The sequence below is a fragment of the Onychostoma macrolepis genome, chromosome 10, assembly GCF_012432095.1.
Source record: "Onychostoma macrolepis isolate SWU-2019 chromosome 10, ASM1243209v1, whole genome shotgun sequence".
In the NCBI taxonomy this organism is placed as follows: domain Eukaryota; kingdom Metazoa; phylum Chordata; class Actinopteri; order Cypriniformes; family Cyprinidae; genus Onychostoma; species Onychostoma macrolepis.
The window spans coordinates 193605-213658 of NC_081164.1; the positions used below are offsets into that span (position 1 = coordinate 193605).

At 37.9% G+C, this 20054-nt stretch overlaps 1 protein-coding gene across 1 annotated transcript; it reads right to left on the reverse strand.

The window, feature by feature from the left end:
* Nucleotides 1-332: 332 nt before the first annotated feature.
* On the reverse strand, nucleotides 333-19931 carry LOC131547799 (uncharacterized). Its single transcript, XM_058788475.1, has 2 exons — nucleotides 9693-19931; nucleotides 333-3219 (listed from the first exon to the last, which is right to left on the reverse strand). Exon 1 carries the CDS (start codon nucleotides 13453-13455, stop codon nucleotides 12484-12486), a length of 972 nt encoding a protein of 323 aa, XP_058644458.1. The 5' UTR covers nucleotides 13456-19931; the 3' UTR covers nucleotides 333-3219; nucleotides 9693-12483.
* Nucleotides 19932-20054: the final 123 nt, after the last annotated feature.

Sequence of the window (20054 nt, forward strand, 5' to 3'; positions counted from 1 at the left end):
ACATTTTTGCATTTAGATACTGAAGAACTTGTTGAATATTAAAAACAAATGAACAAACAAAAAATCTGGATCTCCATGTCTGCCCTGCAAATCAACTCTTCCTGCTCATCTCCAGACTGGATCTCTTCTCTCCACTTTCTCTAATTGCAGATTCAATTATTAGGTCTGTCAGCATTAATATTTTAATACTTAGATTTTTTTTGGGGTCAAACTGTAACACTGTGTGTCCCAACCAGACACGACGCGATGCGATGCGATAAAAAGTATCTTTTTCATGTAGTTTTTGTCCTTACCACAGCGACACGTGACAATAAGCGACACAGGATTCTATTTTAGAAATGTTTTTTATTTTCTGCGATGTCACGGAAGGAACAACATACAAAATATGACAGCGATAATCTCAGGTAATGATTATATGCTTTATTCAATGTTAAAAATGTCTAATGTGACTTTGAATATTATTTTGCGTGATCTTTATAGTCATAGTGAAAGCAACAATAGATATTTTACCTCAGAACCTAAAGCAAACTTGTACGTTAAAACTGTGAACTTACTGCGAACCAACACGTGTATTCCATAACAAAGATGGTTTCACTCACTCACTCAAAAATGTTCAGTCCATTCACATTTGAATCATCTATTTTCCGTATCCACTTTTCTTTTCTACACACTCGCCATGTTTTTGCTGTCACATCCTATCTACACTGGACGCGATAAAGCATTGCATATCATTTGAACTTTGTGTCAGTACGTTATAAACAGAACGAGTCAGCAGTTTACTGTCGGGATTTGTCATGCCGCACCGCATCCAGTGTAGACAGCATCACTGATTATAATGGGTTCCATTGTACTTTGTTGCATCGCGCAGCCGATGTAGACAGTCTCTGGTGTAGACACGATGTAAGTTAATGTCGTTTTCTGAAGCTGCGTTTGAACTTTCATGCCACATTATTTGAAATTAGCACGGGCCAAACATATTTCTCTTACGGGCCGAATGTGGCCTGCGGGCTGCCTATTGAGGAACCCTGCTTTAATGTATGATGAATAAAATTATTAATTTCTTTTTTAAATCTTACCACAAATGTTTGAGTGGTATCATTGCTTCCACAAAAAAGTTAAAGGGATAGTTCACCCAAAAATGAAAAGTTGACGTTTATCTGCATACACACTGTAAAGTTAGGTCCCAACCTATGTGATATGCAATTTCCTGATCGATCCTCTAACGACAAGAAAAGGTCAGATAAGACAGAAATTGATTTTGACGATTTTTTAGTTCAAGGGATACAACGAAACTGGAGTAGGGAGGTCAAGAAGCAGGAGAAGAAGAGGCGTCGCAGACGGGCTCAAGAGAGAGCAGGAGGATCAAAGGATCATCTTCAAAATGAAGGCAATTCTGAGATTGATGAGGAAGCAAGAATCAACAAATAAGAGAATAATGAAACTGATAAAAGAAATGATTGAATTGCATGATTTTTCAGCTGAGTTACAAAGATTGACAAATGATTTAGAAACAATGAAACTTCAGAATCCTGTTATAAGTGTCAGAAGCTGTATAAAAGTGTATCTTATGTTGAGATCACAGATAGTGATTGCTTTATGGTTTTAACTGCTATATAGTTGCTTTGCTTACTTTGTAATGGAACGGTTAAAAACAAGATGCATTTTGCAACGCGAGTGCAAAATGGAACTTCTAGTTAACCGTGGCATAAAGTGCTCTTAACACCTGCTAGAAGTGTTATATTGTGGTTTGGGCATAGGTGCTCATGTATCGCTTATGTTTTGAAAGGTGTTACAATTTTTCCTATAGTTTAAAATAGAAGTAGACACACTTGCTATCTAGAGGTGTCATAATTCTTCCTTTGAACTTTTGACACTGTCTTGTACAGCCTCTGTGACAAAGGTCATGTTTCCTGTCTTCGAGGCAGTCACAGACATTGACAGAAGATGGAAGAATTATGGGAGGTTTTTATAAGATTAATGCAAATAATATGCAAGAATATATAAATGCTTGTTAAACTAATTTGAGACGCCGACATTTCGTGGTGAAGACTACTCGCTGTAACTTTTGATATTTTGCTTAGGAGTTATTGTTTTTTAATAAAATGAAACCATTTCAATGGTGATTTGTTCAACTTTTAAAACAAGTCTCTGAGTGGTTAATTCATAGTAACTAGTTATCTGAACCTGAAATCCTTCATCGAGCTCCAAGTAGTTCGAATCCGGACTGAGTGAGCACTGACACCGGGAGAAAGAGATCCTGAAACTTCTGACAAGAGATAATTGCAAATATGTTGATTATGAATTATGTATGTATGGTAAGGATGTAAGACATTTTTTGGCTCTTTAAACCGGTATAGAAACACATCAACACATGCACAGACAAAACCAAATTAAACCCTGCGGCTCGTGACGATACATTGAGGTCTTTAGACAGCAGCTGGTGAGAGGGAGCCGCGGACGGCAGGCTAGTTCTGGCTCGGGCCCAGACACTTCCCAGACACCGGTAAATAGCTTCTCTCCAACACAGTCCCGTGGTGTCTGGGAGCTCCATGGGATGGTGGAGATTGGCTCCGAGCCGGAAAAGGTGGATGATGCCCGCGTCTTCCAGCGGCATTCCCCTCGCGAGCTGACAGAACTCGGCCGTATACTCGTAGAACGGGAGATCCAGGCGGGCAAGGGCGAAGATCTGCGCGGCGACTTCCATCCTTTGTTTAGGTCAGCTGTTCTGTCACGATCCTCTCTGGAGCCAGGGAAACGAGGAGACGAGGAACTCAGGAACAAGGACTTTATTGACAAACACACAGGAGTCACAGGTACACTCAAAATGACGTTTAACAGCTGACGTGGAGACAGGGAAACACAGGGCTTATGAACAGAAGGAAATCAAACGAGGAGAACTGAAACAGGTGGGGAACAATCAAACACGGAAGGGGACTAATCAACTCATAATGACAGGAACAGGAACAAACCAAATATGGGCCAAATATTAAGATTAGTGAAGTCCAAAATATTTTGGCATAATACTGGCATTTTGTGAGAAGTCCAGTGACCTTGTCATGTTTTTTTTTTCATACAATTTTCATACAAGATTAATGATGCAAAAAATAAAACCCCATACATTTACAAACCTGGTAAATACAAGAGTGGAAAACCGTGTTTGTTACATAGGAAAGCCTTTCACTGATGCGCTGTGAAGTGAATTTGTTGAGAAGTTCCTCCCTAAAATAGAGAAAAAGACATCGATAACACAGTAAAACTGTATTGGTCATTAAATAAAGTCACTATATTACTTTTTAAAAGATCTCATTAATAACGAAAGGCATATAACAGCATTTTAGGTTCATTTACAGTCATTTACATTTGCATCATAAACACATACTGAGTCCCAAAGTGCTCTTTAGTAAAAAGATGTCCAAACTGGTTAATAATTTAATAGTAGTAGTATATAAAAAAAATACAAAAATGTCATCATGAGATGTTTGAGTGTAAACTAACAGTGAGAATACAGAGGGAGAAAACACAGCTAAACCCTCCATCTAAATGTTCTCAAACAAGGAGTACTAGCAGAGTTTTGCCTACAAATAAATGGTGATATCTCGGTACATGTAATTTAGAGAACAGGTAAACATTGTTCATTTACATATATTACCAACACTGTAACAATACAAAGTAAGGCTGTGCGATATGACGATATACTGTATATTGGATGGACGAAATAAAAAGTCTATCGTTTCATATTATGCTCTATCGTTTATTTCATGGTGTCGCAAAATGCATTGTTTATGGTAATACTTTTTCATCATTTGGATGAGTGTGATCTTTACACGCCACCCACGGGATGTGAAGGGGAGACAGAACCAGGTGGAGAACGACCAGCCAGGACAAAACGAGGAGCTCGTTCTTAAACGAGGGACTATATCTGTAGCATGGACACGCGTTTTTAAGCACTGCAGTTTTAAAACCGATTTTAAGCCATTGAAACACAAACAACAGTGCTATATGCATTTTTTTTTTGTAATCTTTGACGATTTCATTAACACACTTATATGCATCAGAATCCCCGTCTTTGCAAGTATCCTCATAAACACAGTGATTTATGTCTTAAGAGAGAGTAAACAGCTGAAAAAGAAAAGGCATATGTAACAGTATATTCGGTCTTAAAGGGGAAGCTGTCCAGTATTTGTCCTGTCTGCCATTCATATGCTCTTGACTAAATCACTTTTGTAACTTTAATAAGAAATAAAAAAAATTATAATAATGATATATTTAATTCAATTCAATTCAATATTGCTTTATTGGCATGACTGTAAAAAATACAACATTGCCAAAGCTTGAAGTATATGTGTAGAAATATAATAACAATGAGATCAAAATAATAGAATAAAAACATTATGACAATATAAACTTAAATAAACAGTGTAACAAATAAGACCTTACCACATACCAGGTAGACAGCAGGGAAACACATTGAGGTCAGACATAATACACATATTACACACATTATACACATTCACCTGCTGTCTCTCAGGCTGTGGCACGTCCACATGTATCTCGCAGCCAGTGCTGCTGTCTGTCCCTCTCCTAGTATTATCTTTATTTGTTCCTCTTCAGTCATGGCTGTAAAGTTCTTTATAATGTTTGTGAATTTGTTGATGTATGTGTCTCTGATTGATTTAAATTGGTAACAGTGAAGGAGGAAGTGAGTCTCTGTCACGATCTCTCCTGTCTCACAGTGAGCACACACTCTTTGCTCTCTGGGTAACCAGCTCTTTCTGTGTCTGCCGGTCTCGATGGCTAGTCTGTGCTCAATGAGCCTGTACTTGCTCAGGATCCGTCTCTGTTTTGTGTCTCTGACACTCTGGAGATATTCTTCTAATTCATAATTAGATTTTATAGTTCGATAGAGTTGTAATTTACTTTGTGTTTTAGTCTCTTGATCCCAATTTTTCATATACAGTGAGGAAAATAAGTATTTGAACACCCTGCTATTTTGCAAGTTCTCCCACTTAGAAATCATGGAGGGGTCTGAAATTGTCATCGTAGGTGCATGTCCACTGTGAGAGACATAATCTAAAAAAATCCAGAAATCACAATGTATGATTTTTTTAACTATTTATTTGTATGATACAGCTGCAAATAAGTATTTGAACACCTGTCTATCAGCTAGAATTCTGACCCTCAAAGACCTGTTAGTCTGCCTTTAAAATGTCCACCTCCACTCCATTTATTATCCTAAATTAGATGCACCTGTTTGAGGTCGTTAGCTGCATAAAGACACCTGTCCACCCCATACAATAGAATCCAACTACTAACATGGCCAAGACCAAAGAGCTGTCCAAAGACACTAGAGACAAAATTGTACACCTCCACAAGGCTGGAAAGGGCTACGGGGAAATTGCCAAGCAGCTTGGTGAAAAAAGGTCCACTGTTGGAGCAATCATTAGAAAATGGAAGAAGCTAAACATGACTGTCAATCTCCCTCGGACTGGGGCTCCATGCAAGATCTCACCTCGTGGGGTCTCAATGATCCTAAGAAAGGTGAGAAATCAGCCCAGAACTACACGGGAGGAGCTGGTCAATGACCTGAAAAGAGCTGGGACCACCGTTTCCAAGGTTACTGTTGGTAATACACTAAGACGTCGTGGTTTGAAATCATGCATGGCACGGAAGGTTCCCCTGCTTAAACCAGCACATGTCCAGGCCCGACTTAAGTTTGCTAATGACCATTTGGATGATCCAGAGGAGTCATGGGAGAAAGTCATGTGGTCAGATGAGACCAAAATAGAACTTTTTGGAAGAAGAATGATGAGTACCATCCCAAGAACACCATCCCTACTGTGAAGCATGGGGGTGGTAGCATCATGCTTTGGGGGTGTTTTTCTGCACATGGGACAGGGCGACTGCACTGTATTAAGGAGAGAATGACCGGGGCCATGTATTGCGAGATTTTGGGGAACAACCTCCTTCCCTCAGTTAGAGCATTGAAGATGGGTCGAGGCTGGGTCTTCCAACATGACAATGACCCGAAGCACACAGCCAGGATAACCAAGGAGTGGCTCTGTAAGAAGCATATGAAGGTTCTGGCGTGGCCTAGCCAGTCTCCAGACCTAAACCCAATAGAGAATCTTTGGAGGGAGCTCAAACTCCGTGTTTCTCAGCGACAGGCCAGAAACCTGACTGATCTAGAGAAGATCTGTGTGGAGGAGTGGGCCAAAATCCCTCCTGCAGTGTGTGCAAACCTGGTGAAAAACTACAGGAAACGTTTGACCTCTGTAATTGCAAACAAAGGCTACTGTACCAAATATTAACATTGATTTTCTCAGGTGTTCAAATACTTATTTGCAACTGTATCATACAAATAAATAGTTAAAAAATCATACATTGTGATTTCTGGATTTTTTTTTTTTAGATTATGTCTCTCACACTGGACATGCACCTACGATGACAATTTCAGACCCCTCCATGATTTCTAAGTGGGAGAACTTGCAAAATAGCAGGGTGTTCAAATACTTATTTTCCTCACTGTATGTATTTTTAGATTGTTTGGGTGAGAAGCAGTGCTGGTCTGAGACTGGTTAGTGTTAGTAGAGTTAGTCAGGTTAGTAAGTCTCAGAACCAGCTGACTTAGGGGACTTTTTTTGGGGTTCAGTTCTTGGGTTTGTAGTGCTTTAAAATGTAGCGATTCTGTGGGACTTGATTTTAGATGCATCCAAAATTTGAGGGATCTTTTTTGTATATTTATAGTCAATGGGAATCGGCCTAATTCTGCCCTACATGCATTATTGGGTGTTTTCCTTTGTAATTTTAGAATCATTTTGCAGAATTCTGTGTGTAGGGCTTCTGTTGGATGTCTGTCCCATCTAGTGTAGCTCTGATCACTGAGTGGACCCTCATTTGACCGAAATTAGCCTTTTTTGATGCAGATTAACAAAGTTATTGAACGCGGAAGTCTGAATGTGCGAATATAAAACCAACTTTACCCAAGTATATGAATGTTGCATCGTGTATTTGTTCGTGTTTATTATAAACGTGTCTTCTGAACAGCACGTCTTCCGAGGTTTCACACTGGGAGTGGGAGCAGAACGAATGTCACATTTCAAACTCAACAAAAATGTAAAATACATCTATCAGGAGCATGCTCACAGATTAAAACAACAGAGAACAAAACAGCGTTGGATAGACCCAGCCCGGCCCGTGTCCAACAGTTTACAGAATTACCGGCCCAAGTCAGACCCAAGTCTTCCCCCCCCCCTTCTCCCAAAACAGTTTATACTACCGTTTCAGCTGTTAAAATAGTTCAGTTTTGTATGTAATGGAATTATAAAGTTAATTTAGAAAAACGTTTTTTTTTTTTATAAAGTAACCACCAAACGGCCAGCAACAGACACACTGAAAAAAAAAAAATGATACAAAATTTATAAGGTAAGAGGCTAAATGTAGCTAAATTGTTTGCAACCAAAGTAATAATAAAAAAAATTAAAACAATGTTGAAAGTTAGTCAACCTAATTTGTTTATTTAAATATAGCTAAAATACATTGATTTACACTTATTTACATTTTTTTTTTTTTTTAATTTAGTAAATTCAATGAATCATTTTTTCTTTCACTGCAGTTGATCATAGCCTATGTTTGATCAACTTAGCCTTCTCAAATCATCACGACTTGCCTATAAAATAGATATAAAACAGTTTAAGCATATCACAATGTTAGTTTAAATGTTTAACCTATATAAGTGCGCGCTGTGCATATCCAATCGTTTGTGCGGAGACTGAAGAGTGGAAGGCAGCTGAGGCACCCTTTGCAGGACATGGAGGCGCCAGTGCCATCACTTGCATTTTTTTTTAACAGTGGAAACAACTTAAAATACACCGTATTTTTGCTCATAAAGGTAAGAGTAATACTTCATTCGGAACTGTAAAGGGTCTACTTTTATTTGTGTGCACTCACAATATCAACAAAACGTTGTGCTTTTATAAAATAATTAGGAAAACAGGATGGCTTTCTGCCATCTCTTGAACAGGAGCACTTCACAATGATGAACTGAAACTCCGCGAACTGCTTCACAGACATGATAAAAATATATATCTATAGAAAGCTTTAAATTACTATTTTAAAACGAAATAATTCAAATCGAAAATATAAACTTTTTCAGTAATCCATAAAGATGCATTTCTCTCTAAAGGCAAGTCCAATCAGGAGATGGCGAGTCATTTTTCTCATCACCATAATTGATGGATGTCTAAAATAAAAAAATAAGGAAAAGCCGAAAACAGGCCCGAATATAATTTGCGTTTTGTTTTATAATTCTATATAATTTAAAAATAAAACAAAATTATAATGGCATAGGCTACATGTAAAACTTTTGCCTGTTTGCCTATAATTGTATAGCTGCTTTTCTGATTTTTATGTTACTCTGTTCTGAATACCTTAAAATTATTGAATGTATTGAATGCTTGAATGTAAAACATTGTCATGAATTCGTTGTATTCCCATTTGTAAAATAGCCTAATTAATTGTTGTAGGCTAACCCGGTCTCACGATAAAGGTGCGTATAGCACGATTTTCTGTTTCTATTCGGCATAATATTTATATGCAGAAATTGACTTTGGCGTCCAAAAGACTGATAAATTCATAATTAATGGCATGGCTGGTTCAGTCGACAGAATTACGGGACACATATAGCTACTAACTGCTGAAATGTTTGCGAGGCAAATCTCAGTCGGAGCGCTCCTGGTACACACCTGCAGGTGCCACTGTTTCAGAGGACTCGAGTGGATATAATGCCTCATTGCATGCACGAATATCGGGCTGCTTTCTCTTACAGATGGAGATTTGACGTTTGTTTATATGCGAGTTGTTTCACTAATAAACACTGATAGCATGTTTACATTCTCAAAACACAAATCCTACTGAATGTTTTATTTTTATTCACAGCTTGTTATATATAGTATGCATACGTTTTGTTTCTGATGCTTTATTTCTTATCGTCAGTGGTGAATAACATTAATGAAAATGCTATAATACAAAGATTTTATTACAGTTTTTTTACAATAATTTTTGCACTTTCATTATGGTTCTCCACATTCATACATCATTGTAATAGACTAGAGAGAAAAGTAATAATAATAATAAACTTTATTTTATAAAGCGCCTTTAAAAGCAGCTTCTCAAAGTGCTGAACAATGTAATCAAATACAATAAAGAGCAAAACAAAATCAATAAGCAAATGCAAGTTTAAAAAAATATGTCTTAAGTTGAACTTTAAAACCATCATAATTCTGAACTTCCCTAAATTCAAGAGGCAGAGAATTCCAAAGGACAGGAGCATAGGAAGAGAAAGCCTCGTCACCCATAGATCTTAGACGTGTTTGAGGAACAACCAAAAAGTTTGACTGAGAGGAACACAATCTACGACTAGGAGTGTATGGATACAAAAATTCTGTGAGGTAATGAGGTGCCAGGCCATGTAATTCTTTAAAAGGAAGCATCATAATTTTAAAATTCACTCTAAACCTGACCGGGAGTCAGTGAAAAGATTCTAACACTGGAGTAATATGACTGTCAATCCTAGTCCCAGTTAAAATCCTGGCAGCTGAATTTTGTACATATTGCAATTTATTAAGTGTAGATTTAGAAGCATCAGCTAAAAGAGTGTTGCAATAGTCTAACCATGAGAAGACAAAGGAATTTACCAGCATTTCCGCGACTGTGATATTTCTGAGGTGGATAAAAAGAGGTTTTAACAGTGCTCTGGAAGAAAGAATCAAAAGACAGATTAGCATCAAAAATAACTCCAAGGTTCCTCACTCGACTCTGGACTTCCAAAACAGACAAAGTACAGACACTGGAATCATTAAACATTTGAAAATTATTGATAAAATAACCAACTCACAACAGGTGAAAAAAAAAACTTTAAATAAGAAAAAAATAGATTAGAAAAGTCACAGTTCCTCACTGCTCTTCTATGTTTTGTTTTTTTTCAACCCTGTCTTGTGGGTTTGGCCACATGCAGGTTCTCATCCACATCATAATGGATGTTTTCATTAGTTAAACATCTTGTAAAAAAATTCTGGTATGGCAAATCCAGGCCTGCCATTGGTCTCCTGTGATGTCATTGCATGCATCATCTATGGCCTGGAGAAGAATGATTGTTTGTGAGGAATCTATTGTGAACCTTCCACCTCCATGTGGAGAAAAACTCCTCAGTCGGGTTACAGTAAGGAAAGGAGAGTATGGGGTAAATACAAGCTGATAAACTGTGGATGAAAACCTGAAAACCACGATTGCACTCAGGGCCGTTGCTAGGAATTCTGGGCCCTTTGCACTGATTTTGTTATGAGCTCCCCTCAAAATCACATTCAGTGGGGGGTGGTCAGAGTGAATATCATTCTGGGCCGCTCTCAACCGCTGGAATGTCAAACTCTCCTCCATGTCATGGCCAGAGTAAAGCCTGCCTCGTCAAAAAATATGAATGGTTTTCATCAGCTTCCAGCTCTATCATCCTCTAAAAACACATTTACTGTAGGAAAAACAAATACTGATAACAATGATATAGATATATATGATATATGATTTTTTTCTCTCCCAACAACAGGCATCTTGAAACTAATTATATTTGAACATACTCAGTCCTCAGTTGCTTCACTTTCATAATCTAAACACGTAATATCGTTCATAATTTTCCATAAAACTATGCTTCAAGAGTAATGTAACAGTTACGTAGCATTTCGAGCAGTTGTATCAGTTGATTGTTTATTCATTTCATTACAATGATCTAACTCTCACTTCAGATGTAATGTGGGAGTTGTATTTTGAAATAGTAATACTTTGAAAGTTGTGTCATTTTGAACAGGTGATTTTAGTTCAATGAACAAAATATCTTTGACTCATGTGTATTGTATCCAAGCATTTGGAAAAAGTGTTGTGTTTTGAAAAATGACATGAAGATTCTGTTATTAGTGCAAAAATGATTGTAAAAAACTGTAAATAATTTGATTATGCACAAAATTATTGCTTTGTTGTTCTTTGCATTACAGTAATGAGAAATATGTGAATTTTCTGAAGAATTCAGTAAAAGTACTGGTGCCAAAACAGTACTTAATAAAAGTACAAAGTACTCTTCTCAAAAACTACTGAGAGTACTAGTCAGGGCTGGATTGTGTTAGATTTCGCTGTATTTGGTTGAGCAGTAGTTTGGGTGGCTCGCCAATGTACTAGATTTCTCTAATGCATAAAATAAGTAAGCTTGACCAAAGTTCTTGTGGGGAGAAGAATTTATTGAAGGTAGCAGTGTAGCAGTTCTTCAGCAGTGATGTTAGCATGTCATCCTTCAAACAATCTTAACCCAAGGTACTGTCTGTGAGACCAGACCTTTATACCTGGTAACAAATGTGCTACAAACAACACAATAACACCCCATGGAGAGCCAATAATAGTGTAACCTTATGATGTCCTGACAGGATGGGCCATTTGGTTCACACTTTAGAACAGTTCATACAGCTGGCTATAGTTGATTCAAATACATTTGACTAAAGTCAATTAAAAACAAATAATCTTTCAATTGGTAATCGGGCATACCGGACATTTTCCTGGTGGGCCGACGCACTTAAGGGGCCGACAGAATGTTGTAGTTTTTTTTGTTAAGGACCATCATGCAGGGACAACGAGCAGCCAGTAAACCACCCGAGACCGGGCTCCCCAATCACAATGCATTAGACGGAGCAATGAAGTATTAAGGAGTTCCTTAAGATATGATGGGGCGTCGCCATGGATGCACTGATGGGTAAGGAGAGAGACCTTGTAAACAATCCTGAATGAAACAGGAAGCCAATGTAGTGATTTTAAAATGTGTGTGATATGTATTTGTATTTGTGCGCCCTCATCAGGATCCTAGCAGCACTATTCTGAATGTACTGCAATTTCTGTAGGCTTTTGCCAGGGATCCTAATGAGGAGCGCATTACAGTAGTCCAGCCTGGAGGAAACAAAAGCATGGACAAGCTTTTCCGCATCTGCTAGAGTGAGCATTGGACGAAGTCTAGCAATATTCCTAAGATGGAAAAAGGAAGTCTTGCACAGTTGATTAACATGAGCCTCAAAGGTGAGATGAGAGTCCATTTTAACACCCAAATTAATAACTGATGTTGAGAGTGGAATATTTTTGCCAGAAAAGTTAATACTTGAAATTACAGATGTCTGGATCTGGTGTGGGGTGCCTACTAGAATGGCTTCAGTCTTTGAGCTGTTTAACTTCAGGAAATTTTGGCTCATCCAGACTTCTGCATCCTCCAAACAGGTAGTCATGGTGGAAGATGATAGGGCGACAGAAGTGGATGAGTTGATCTTAAGGTAAAGTTGAGTGTCATCAGCATAACAGTGAAAAGATATTCCATGCCGGCTGATGACACGAGAGGGAGCATATATAGTATAAACCGAAGAGGGCCAAGCACTGAGCCTTGAGGGACACCACAGGTGACATTGTGTGTCACGGATTTAGCCTCTCCCAAAGCAACATATTCCATTCTCCCAGTAAGGTAGGATGAAAACCAGTTATAGACGGAGTCAGAGAGACTGATGGGGTGACGTAAACGATACAAAAGAATATTATGGTCCACAGTGTCCACAGTGCTGCAGTCAAATCCAGGAGGATGAGAAGAGATGGAGAACCAGCGTCTGCTGCCATCAGCAGGTCATTTGTGACCCTCACCAGAGCGGTTTCGGTGCTGTGGCCAGAGCGGAAACCAGACTGGAATTTCTCAAACAAATTGTTTTGTTTTAAGTGGGTCTGAAGTTGTGCACCAACTATTTTTTCCAACATTTTAGAAAGGAATGGAAGGTTAGAGATGGCCCTGTAGTTGGCAAAGACTTCTGGATCTAAAGTTGGTTTTTTGAGGTGTGGTCTGATGACAGCAGTTTTCAGTTCAAGTGGTACATGACCAGTCTGAAGGGAATGATTTATAACCTTAGTAATCAGGGGACTTATGGCACAAAGATTAGATTTCACCAGGGCTGTAGGAAAAGGGTCCAAGGCGCAAGTTGATGGTTTCATCTTTCTGATTCTGTCCTCAACCTCTCGCTGTGAGATGTCAAAAAAACAGCAGAAAGGCTGGGTAGTTTCAGGCTGAAAATCGGCATTCAAAGCAGGCAGAGCAGAGGAACTAGACAGAGGAGAGCGGATTGTATCTACCTTTGTTCTGAAAAAAGTAATAAAACTGTCGCATCTCTCCTTTGTAGCTTCTAAGAGAGGATGAGTTTGCGGTTTAAGTATTTGATCTATAGTAGAGAATAGCTGCTTTGAGTTTCCAGGGCTATTATTAATAATACCAGAATAGAATCGTGACCTAGCATCTCTCAAAGATTTTGCATAAGCCTTCTGATGCTCTCTGTAGGCCTGCCTGTGAACATTGAGTCCTGTAACTTTAAGTCGCCGCTCAAGGACTCGTCCGGCTGCCTTCATCTTTCGCAGCTCACAGGTAAACCATGGGGCTGAACAGGAGAAGGTGACAGTTCTAGTTCTGACCGGTGCATGGAGATCTAAGAGACTGCATATATGTATATGTGTGTGTGTATAGTAGAAACTTAATTTCCTGTAACTCGGACACGTTTTATTTATTAATTTATTTTAAAAAGATGTTTATGGCAACTATTATTTATTTGTTTTTCTCTTTATATTTCTTTTTTGTTATTGCTATTATCGAGGTATTTACTGTTTTGTATTCTGGTTGTGTATGTGTTTTATTGCTTTGACTGTATCCCCTGTGAATGTTATATGTTTAATAAAAAAATTAAAATAAAATAAAAAACTCAGACACTTTTCTAACCGGCATGCATCTCGCGGTGATCACTGGTGATCGGGTCTGCGCAGATTTTGCTCATCTCAGACAAGTCTATTAAAAAACCAAACTCAGATCTCACTGATGATGCAAACAGATGCAGATATGAACACAAGTTACGGAACGCGCGAAACTGCAAGTTAAACATTTCCCATAAAGAAAACACTTAACACGGTTTGCCTCAGTGATAATAAATGATTAAATTCAGCATCTAATTAATAAAATATATTACTGTATATTATGTACATTTAAGCAGATGAGCCCACAACCAACAAGTTTCACCAAACCATTTTTTCCTCCCATAGAAAACCAAGCGCGATATTATAGGTTTTAGGTTTGATATTCGCTGCATATTCGCCTAGGCTGCATTAGGGACCGTCTGCAAATTTACCTCACAGTTCAAAACAAAGTAATAATTTATTAAATTATTTAAATGTAATTATTAAATTCAAGTAATTTATTCAAATTAATGTTTACAGTAAATTAATAATTTACTCAAACTGACTACATATATATTTTGAATAACTCACCTTAGACAATAATTTCCCTAAGTATGTACACTACACAAATATTTTTAATTCACCAAAATGGGATTTTTCGTGTTCCAAAAGTTGTAGTACATTCCTAGAGACTAGACTCACTTACTATAGGTGAAATTTTGCTAATACCTTCCTTAATGTACATAAAGTACATCAATATGTTATACTAAAACCTTTGGAAAATGAACAATTCCTTTTGAGGTCTTGCAGATTTTTTTGTTTTTGTTTTAAAAATGAAAAAAGTGAATTGTACATACAGTAAGGGATATTTTATATGTAAATAATTGTGTACTGTACATACAGTATATATATTGGCAAAATCTCATCTGTAGTAAATCACTAAAAGCAATACAAGCTTTACAATTTGACTGTGCGATTTTAAATGTAAATGTCATTTTAATTTAAATACATTGGACGTTTTAACCCAGTCGGTGGAACTGTCAGACGGCCCCTTGGGTGTTATAGCACGTCAATGCTTTCTGGACAAAGTTTCTCCGGTTTACATTTGCAGCAACATTACACCTAGACGGTTTTGAACTCCTTTTTATGTTGATATAAAGTGGTTGCTTACTGTTAAAACTAATCGTGGTATATTGATATCTTTGTAGGACTGTCGACTATAGATCAGTGGTAAGGGAAAGCAACGAAAATGAAGCGTGTTGCTTTCTTCTGACCTCATTTGCATGCCTGTATATAGTTTGCATAATCATCAATAAAGTGTATTCTGAGATCTGAGGTCTTATATCACTGTATTAGTTCACTGAGGCGCAAGTTAAGCATTGTTGGGGAATCCTGGAGTGTGACGTATGAGGGGAACCCCAGTATTACAGCACAGCGTCACACAAGCCATGATACAAAGTTACAGAAACTAAGCAACCGAAAGCAATATATGTCTTCCTCAGATGTAATGTTAGTTCTGTACTTCAGCGTTGGGTAAAAGAGCATTATAATCTCCTTTGTGGTAGAGAAAGCTGCTTATATGTAGGCTACGGGAAACAGCGAAAATGTTGAATTAAACATACACACAATCAGCGTTTCCACACATTTATACTGGCCCTGATAATCAAAACGCTAGCTCCATTTCTGCAAATCAGTTTTTGTAAATGAGTGACTTGATCCACATATGGCCTTCATCAACAGCCACTTGCACCACCTGCTGGTGAGCGGCTGACATCAGCTGGAGATCATGCATCGGTGCTCTACTGCTATTCCTGCGGTTCCCGGATGTGCAACGCTGAATTTTCTGCCGAATTTTAACCACTAAATTTGTGGCACCGAATTTGGAAAGTGAAATAAAATGACTGAAATTTGCCTGTCGAATATTATACATCGTATTTTTAAACAGATTGAATATTTTGGAAGTGAATTCTGGAAGGTGAATATGAATTATTGAATTTTTAATTATGAAAATGTGTGTGAAATATTTTGAATTGAAATATTCACAGCTTAAATAAACAACTATGTTAAATTTCAGGACCTAAAAATGCAAGCCCTGGAAATGCAAGGCATTAAAATGCAAGCACTGTTAATTGCAACGCATCTTTTTTTCGATTTGTGGAATTCAGCATGCTTTATGTTTCAAAAACTATTGTTATTATTCTGCTTCCATACAAACCTGCCAATCTAAAGGAAATGCCGTGCATGCAGGCCCGGATTAACACAGTGTAGTGCCCTAGGGTGACCACATTTGAAATGCCTTCCCATTACAAGGTAATATTTGATTCCTTAAAGTGATTTACAGGGGCATTTTTTGTAATGCCATTTGTTTCCCTTAATTTTATTAAAGGGAGGCTATGTGATTGTCAAATTCAAAAATGTATATTTTCCCAAAATTTCTAATAAAAAAAAATAGAATAAGAACAGGTAGAATAATAAGAATGTTATTTAATCAAAAGAAATCAATATTAACAAAATTAGTTTCCACTACAAAGCTGGCACAGAAGAACATAAAAGTGGCATGTAGGTAAATTTACAGACATTTTTGGTCGCCGTGATTTTGCCAAGACATGTTCCTGGATCAACATCTTTTGTTGATCCTGTATCAACATTATTGTTCAAAAATATAAACTTAACCCAATCTCTACCCCTAAACCTAACCCTACCCATAATTTATTCCTGAAATCAGTGAGAAATGATAGCTGATTAACAAGGGTGTCGAAGCACCTAACCCTGATCATAAGCCTAAAACTAATATTTCCTGAAAAGTTATCCCTCAATTCTGATTGGTTGATTGGAATGACGTTCCAGGATCAACAAGGATGTTGATCCAGGAACATGTTGTACTTGGTGAAATCACGCTCACCCATTTACAGAGGCTCAGAGGTGACATGGATGTTTTAAATTCATAACAATGTTGTGAGATTAATGTTTTAAATATAACATTTTGAATATAGAACTATTATTTGATTGAAATTATTTAAATAACTGAAATGACACTTTAAACATAAAAATAAAACTGCCAGTAGGTGGCGGTAAGTGACTGATTTTTTTTTTTTCACTGAATCATTCATTCAACTGATTCGTTTGAATGGCTGATTCATTCAGGAACGAAGCAAGTGACCGTCTTTATGAATGGGTAATTGAATCACTGACTCACTAGATTCATTTAAAAACGCAGGTCCATTCATAAATGAAACACCACTGTGTTTGAATGGAGATGCGCAGCAGCTCAGCTGTGACTGTTTGAAACTATTTTCCTTGACTAAATAGAGCAAAATCAGGCAATATTGTTAAAATCATACAATGTACATCACTTTATATTAACTTATTGTTCATTGAACTGTTGTATTAATTTAATATCACATTTACAAACTCCCTTAATAATCTTTAAAAGCTGTTACTCACTTCAGTTCATCGCAATCTCACAAAGCTCCATTATAATCAATGAAGCTCTCTACACTGCACAACGAATCTCTTGTTTACACCGTCTACACTTTGTTTGTTATGGAGAGGATTTGTGAGCTTGCATAACTCAGCAATGAACAAAAGTATTTTGAGCACTGAGTGGATTCTGATTAACATTGCATTCAAGGAATCAACAAATGTCTGCGAAACATTACTCACCGCTGCACAAACACGCAAGTAGAAATCTTTGAAGCTCCTCTCAGCGCAAACACAAATAGCCTATGCTGATCGGGTTAGACGCACAGGTGCTCCTAAATAATTTTTTGATAGTCGCACGCAGTACTTTTCAGTCGCACTGTATAGCCCTGGCTATGTGTCGTGATATTTTCTCTTTTTTTAATTTACGTTTCGCACAACCGCCAAGTTTGATGCTGCCTATCCATTTTGTGAATAAATATGCTCGACTCCGACTTTGGGGGAGGGGCCAAATACATTGTGACCTGACCCAATCGCAATTCTTTATATGCGTGCATATATTTGATATTCTCTCTGTATCATCAACTGTTCATTTTCTATGCATCTGTATCTCTTCCAGCAAAATAATATAAACAAAACATGAAAAATATTTTAAAGGTCTTGTCATTATCGTAAGCACCTGGTGCCCCCCTATTGGCTGGTGCCCCAATCCCGTCTATGGATAATCTGGCCCTGCGTGCATGGAGACCTAACGTGCACCCTGTTTGCTTTAAAGCGCAACGCTTCGTTACTTTTCACGCTTTATATGTTACCCTTGGGAGATATTATCAGGAGACATGGTGTTAGCTTTCACTGTTATGCTGATGATACTCAGCTCTATATTTCTTCGCGGCCCGGTGAAACACACCAAATTGAGAAACTAACGGAATGCATAGTCGATATAAAAAACTGGATGACGAATAATTTTTTACTGCTAAATTCTGAAAAAACAGAGGTGTTAATTATCGGACCTAAAAACCCCACATGTAATAACCTAGAACATTATCTAACACTTGACGGCTGCTCTGTCAATTCTTCTTCATCAGTCAGGAACCTAGGTGTGCTGTTCGATAGCAATCTGTCATTTGAAAGCCATGTTTCTAGCATCTGTAAAACTGCATTTTTTCATCTCAAAAGCATATCTAAATTGCGACCAATGCTCTCAACGTCAAATGCAGAAATGTTAATTCATGCGTTTATGACCTCAAGGTTAGACTATTGTAATGCTTTATTGGGTGGTTGTTCTGCACGCTTGATCAACAAACTACAGTTAGTCCAAAATGCAGCAGCTAGAGTCCTTACTAGAACCAGGAAATATGACCATATTAGCCCGGTTCTGTCAACACTGCACTGGCTCCCTATCAAGCATCGGATAGATTTTAAAATCTTGTTAATTACTTATAAAGCCCTGAATGGTTTAGCTCAGTACTTGAGCGAGCTCTTATCGCATTATAGTCCTCCACGTCCGCTGCGTTCTCAAAACTCTGGCCGTTTGATAATACCTAGAATATCAAAATCAACTGCGGGCGGCAGATCCTTTTCCTATTTAGCACCCAAACTCTGGAACAATCTACCTAACACTGTTCGGGAGGCAGACACACTCGGTCAGTTTAAATCTAGATTAAAGACCCATCTCTTTAGCCTGGCTTACACATAACACATTAATACGCTTCTATTATTCAAATCCGTTAAAGGATTGTTAGGCTGCATTAATTAGATCAACCGGAACCGGGAACACTCCGCATAGCACACGATGTACTCGTTACATCGTAAGTTGAATGGCATCTACGCTAATATTTGTCTGTTTCTTTCCTAGTCTGTTTCTCAGTCCGTATCCGATCAGATGGTGGATCAGCACCAAGAGATGATGTCTACAGCCCTGATCGTCAGCGGAGACCAGGACACCCAGATGACCCCCAGAGATATATTCCCAGATATATCAACCAAAAATAACAAAATAACTAAAATATAATAAAATACCTAACTACATAATACTACTATTGTTAGAAATTGCAACAAAATTAAAATAGAAATATAAACTTTTGAACTGCGGGTTTCGTCTGGTCAGAGGAGAACTGACCCCCGACTGAGCCTGGTTTCTCCCAAGGTTTTTTTTTCTCCATTCTGTCACAGAGGGAGTTTTGGTTCCTTGCCGCTGTCGCCTCTGGCTTGCTCAGTTGGGGACACTTAATTTCTATCGATTATCGCCGATTTGATTGCACAGATACTATTTAAACTAAACTGAGCTAGACAATGACATCTCTGAATTCAATAATGAAATGCCTTTAACTGAAAATTGAGTGTTTAATCTTATCATTATACATTACTGACACTCTATCCTCCAATTTGATACTGTTAAGTGCTTTGACACAATCTGTATTGTAAAAGCGCTATATAAATAAAGGTGACTTGACTTGACTTGTTATTCTGAGTGTACACAAATAAACGAGTCTTTACAGATTCGAAAGATGTATTAGGCTACTTTCATCTGTATGACCAAAAATTATGGCGATTTTAAGAGCAAGTGAGCGCACCGGCGCCTGTCCTGCAGCAAGCGCGCTATTCAGCTTCCACTCTCCACACAAACACTTCAATAGCGCACATTTCTCTAGGTTAACATCATATTGAGTGGCCATGTAAAGTTGTTGCTACTACATACAACTTTCAGATGAAAAGCCATATTTGAGGTCAATGAATGATAGTGTGTATTACCACATAGACCAGCCGTTAACGATCTGTCCGTCACGGACTGCATCATTCACTTAACCAGCCACACCAAAGCAAACAGGAGGAGAGCGAGACAAGGCAACTAGAATTGAGTTCAG

Bases quoted from the DNA above. Each gene is read 5' to 3' on its own strand.
- LOC131547799 (XM_058788475.1), bottom strand. From the start codon at position 13,455: ATGAAGGCAGCCGGACGAGTCCTTGAGCGGCGACTTAAAGTTACAGGA.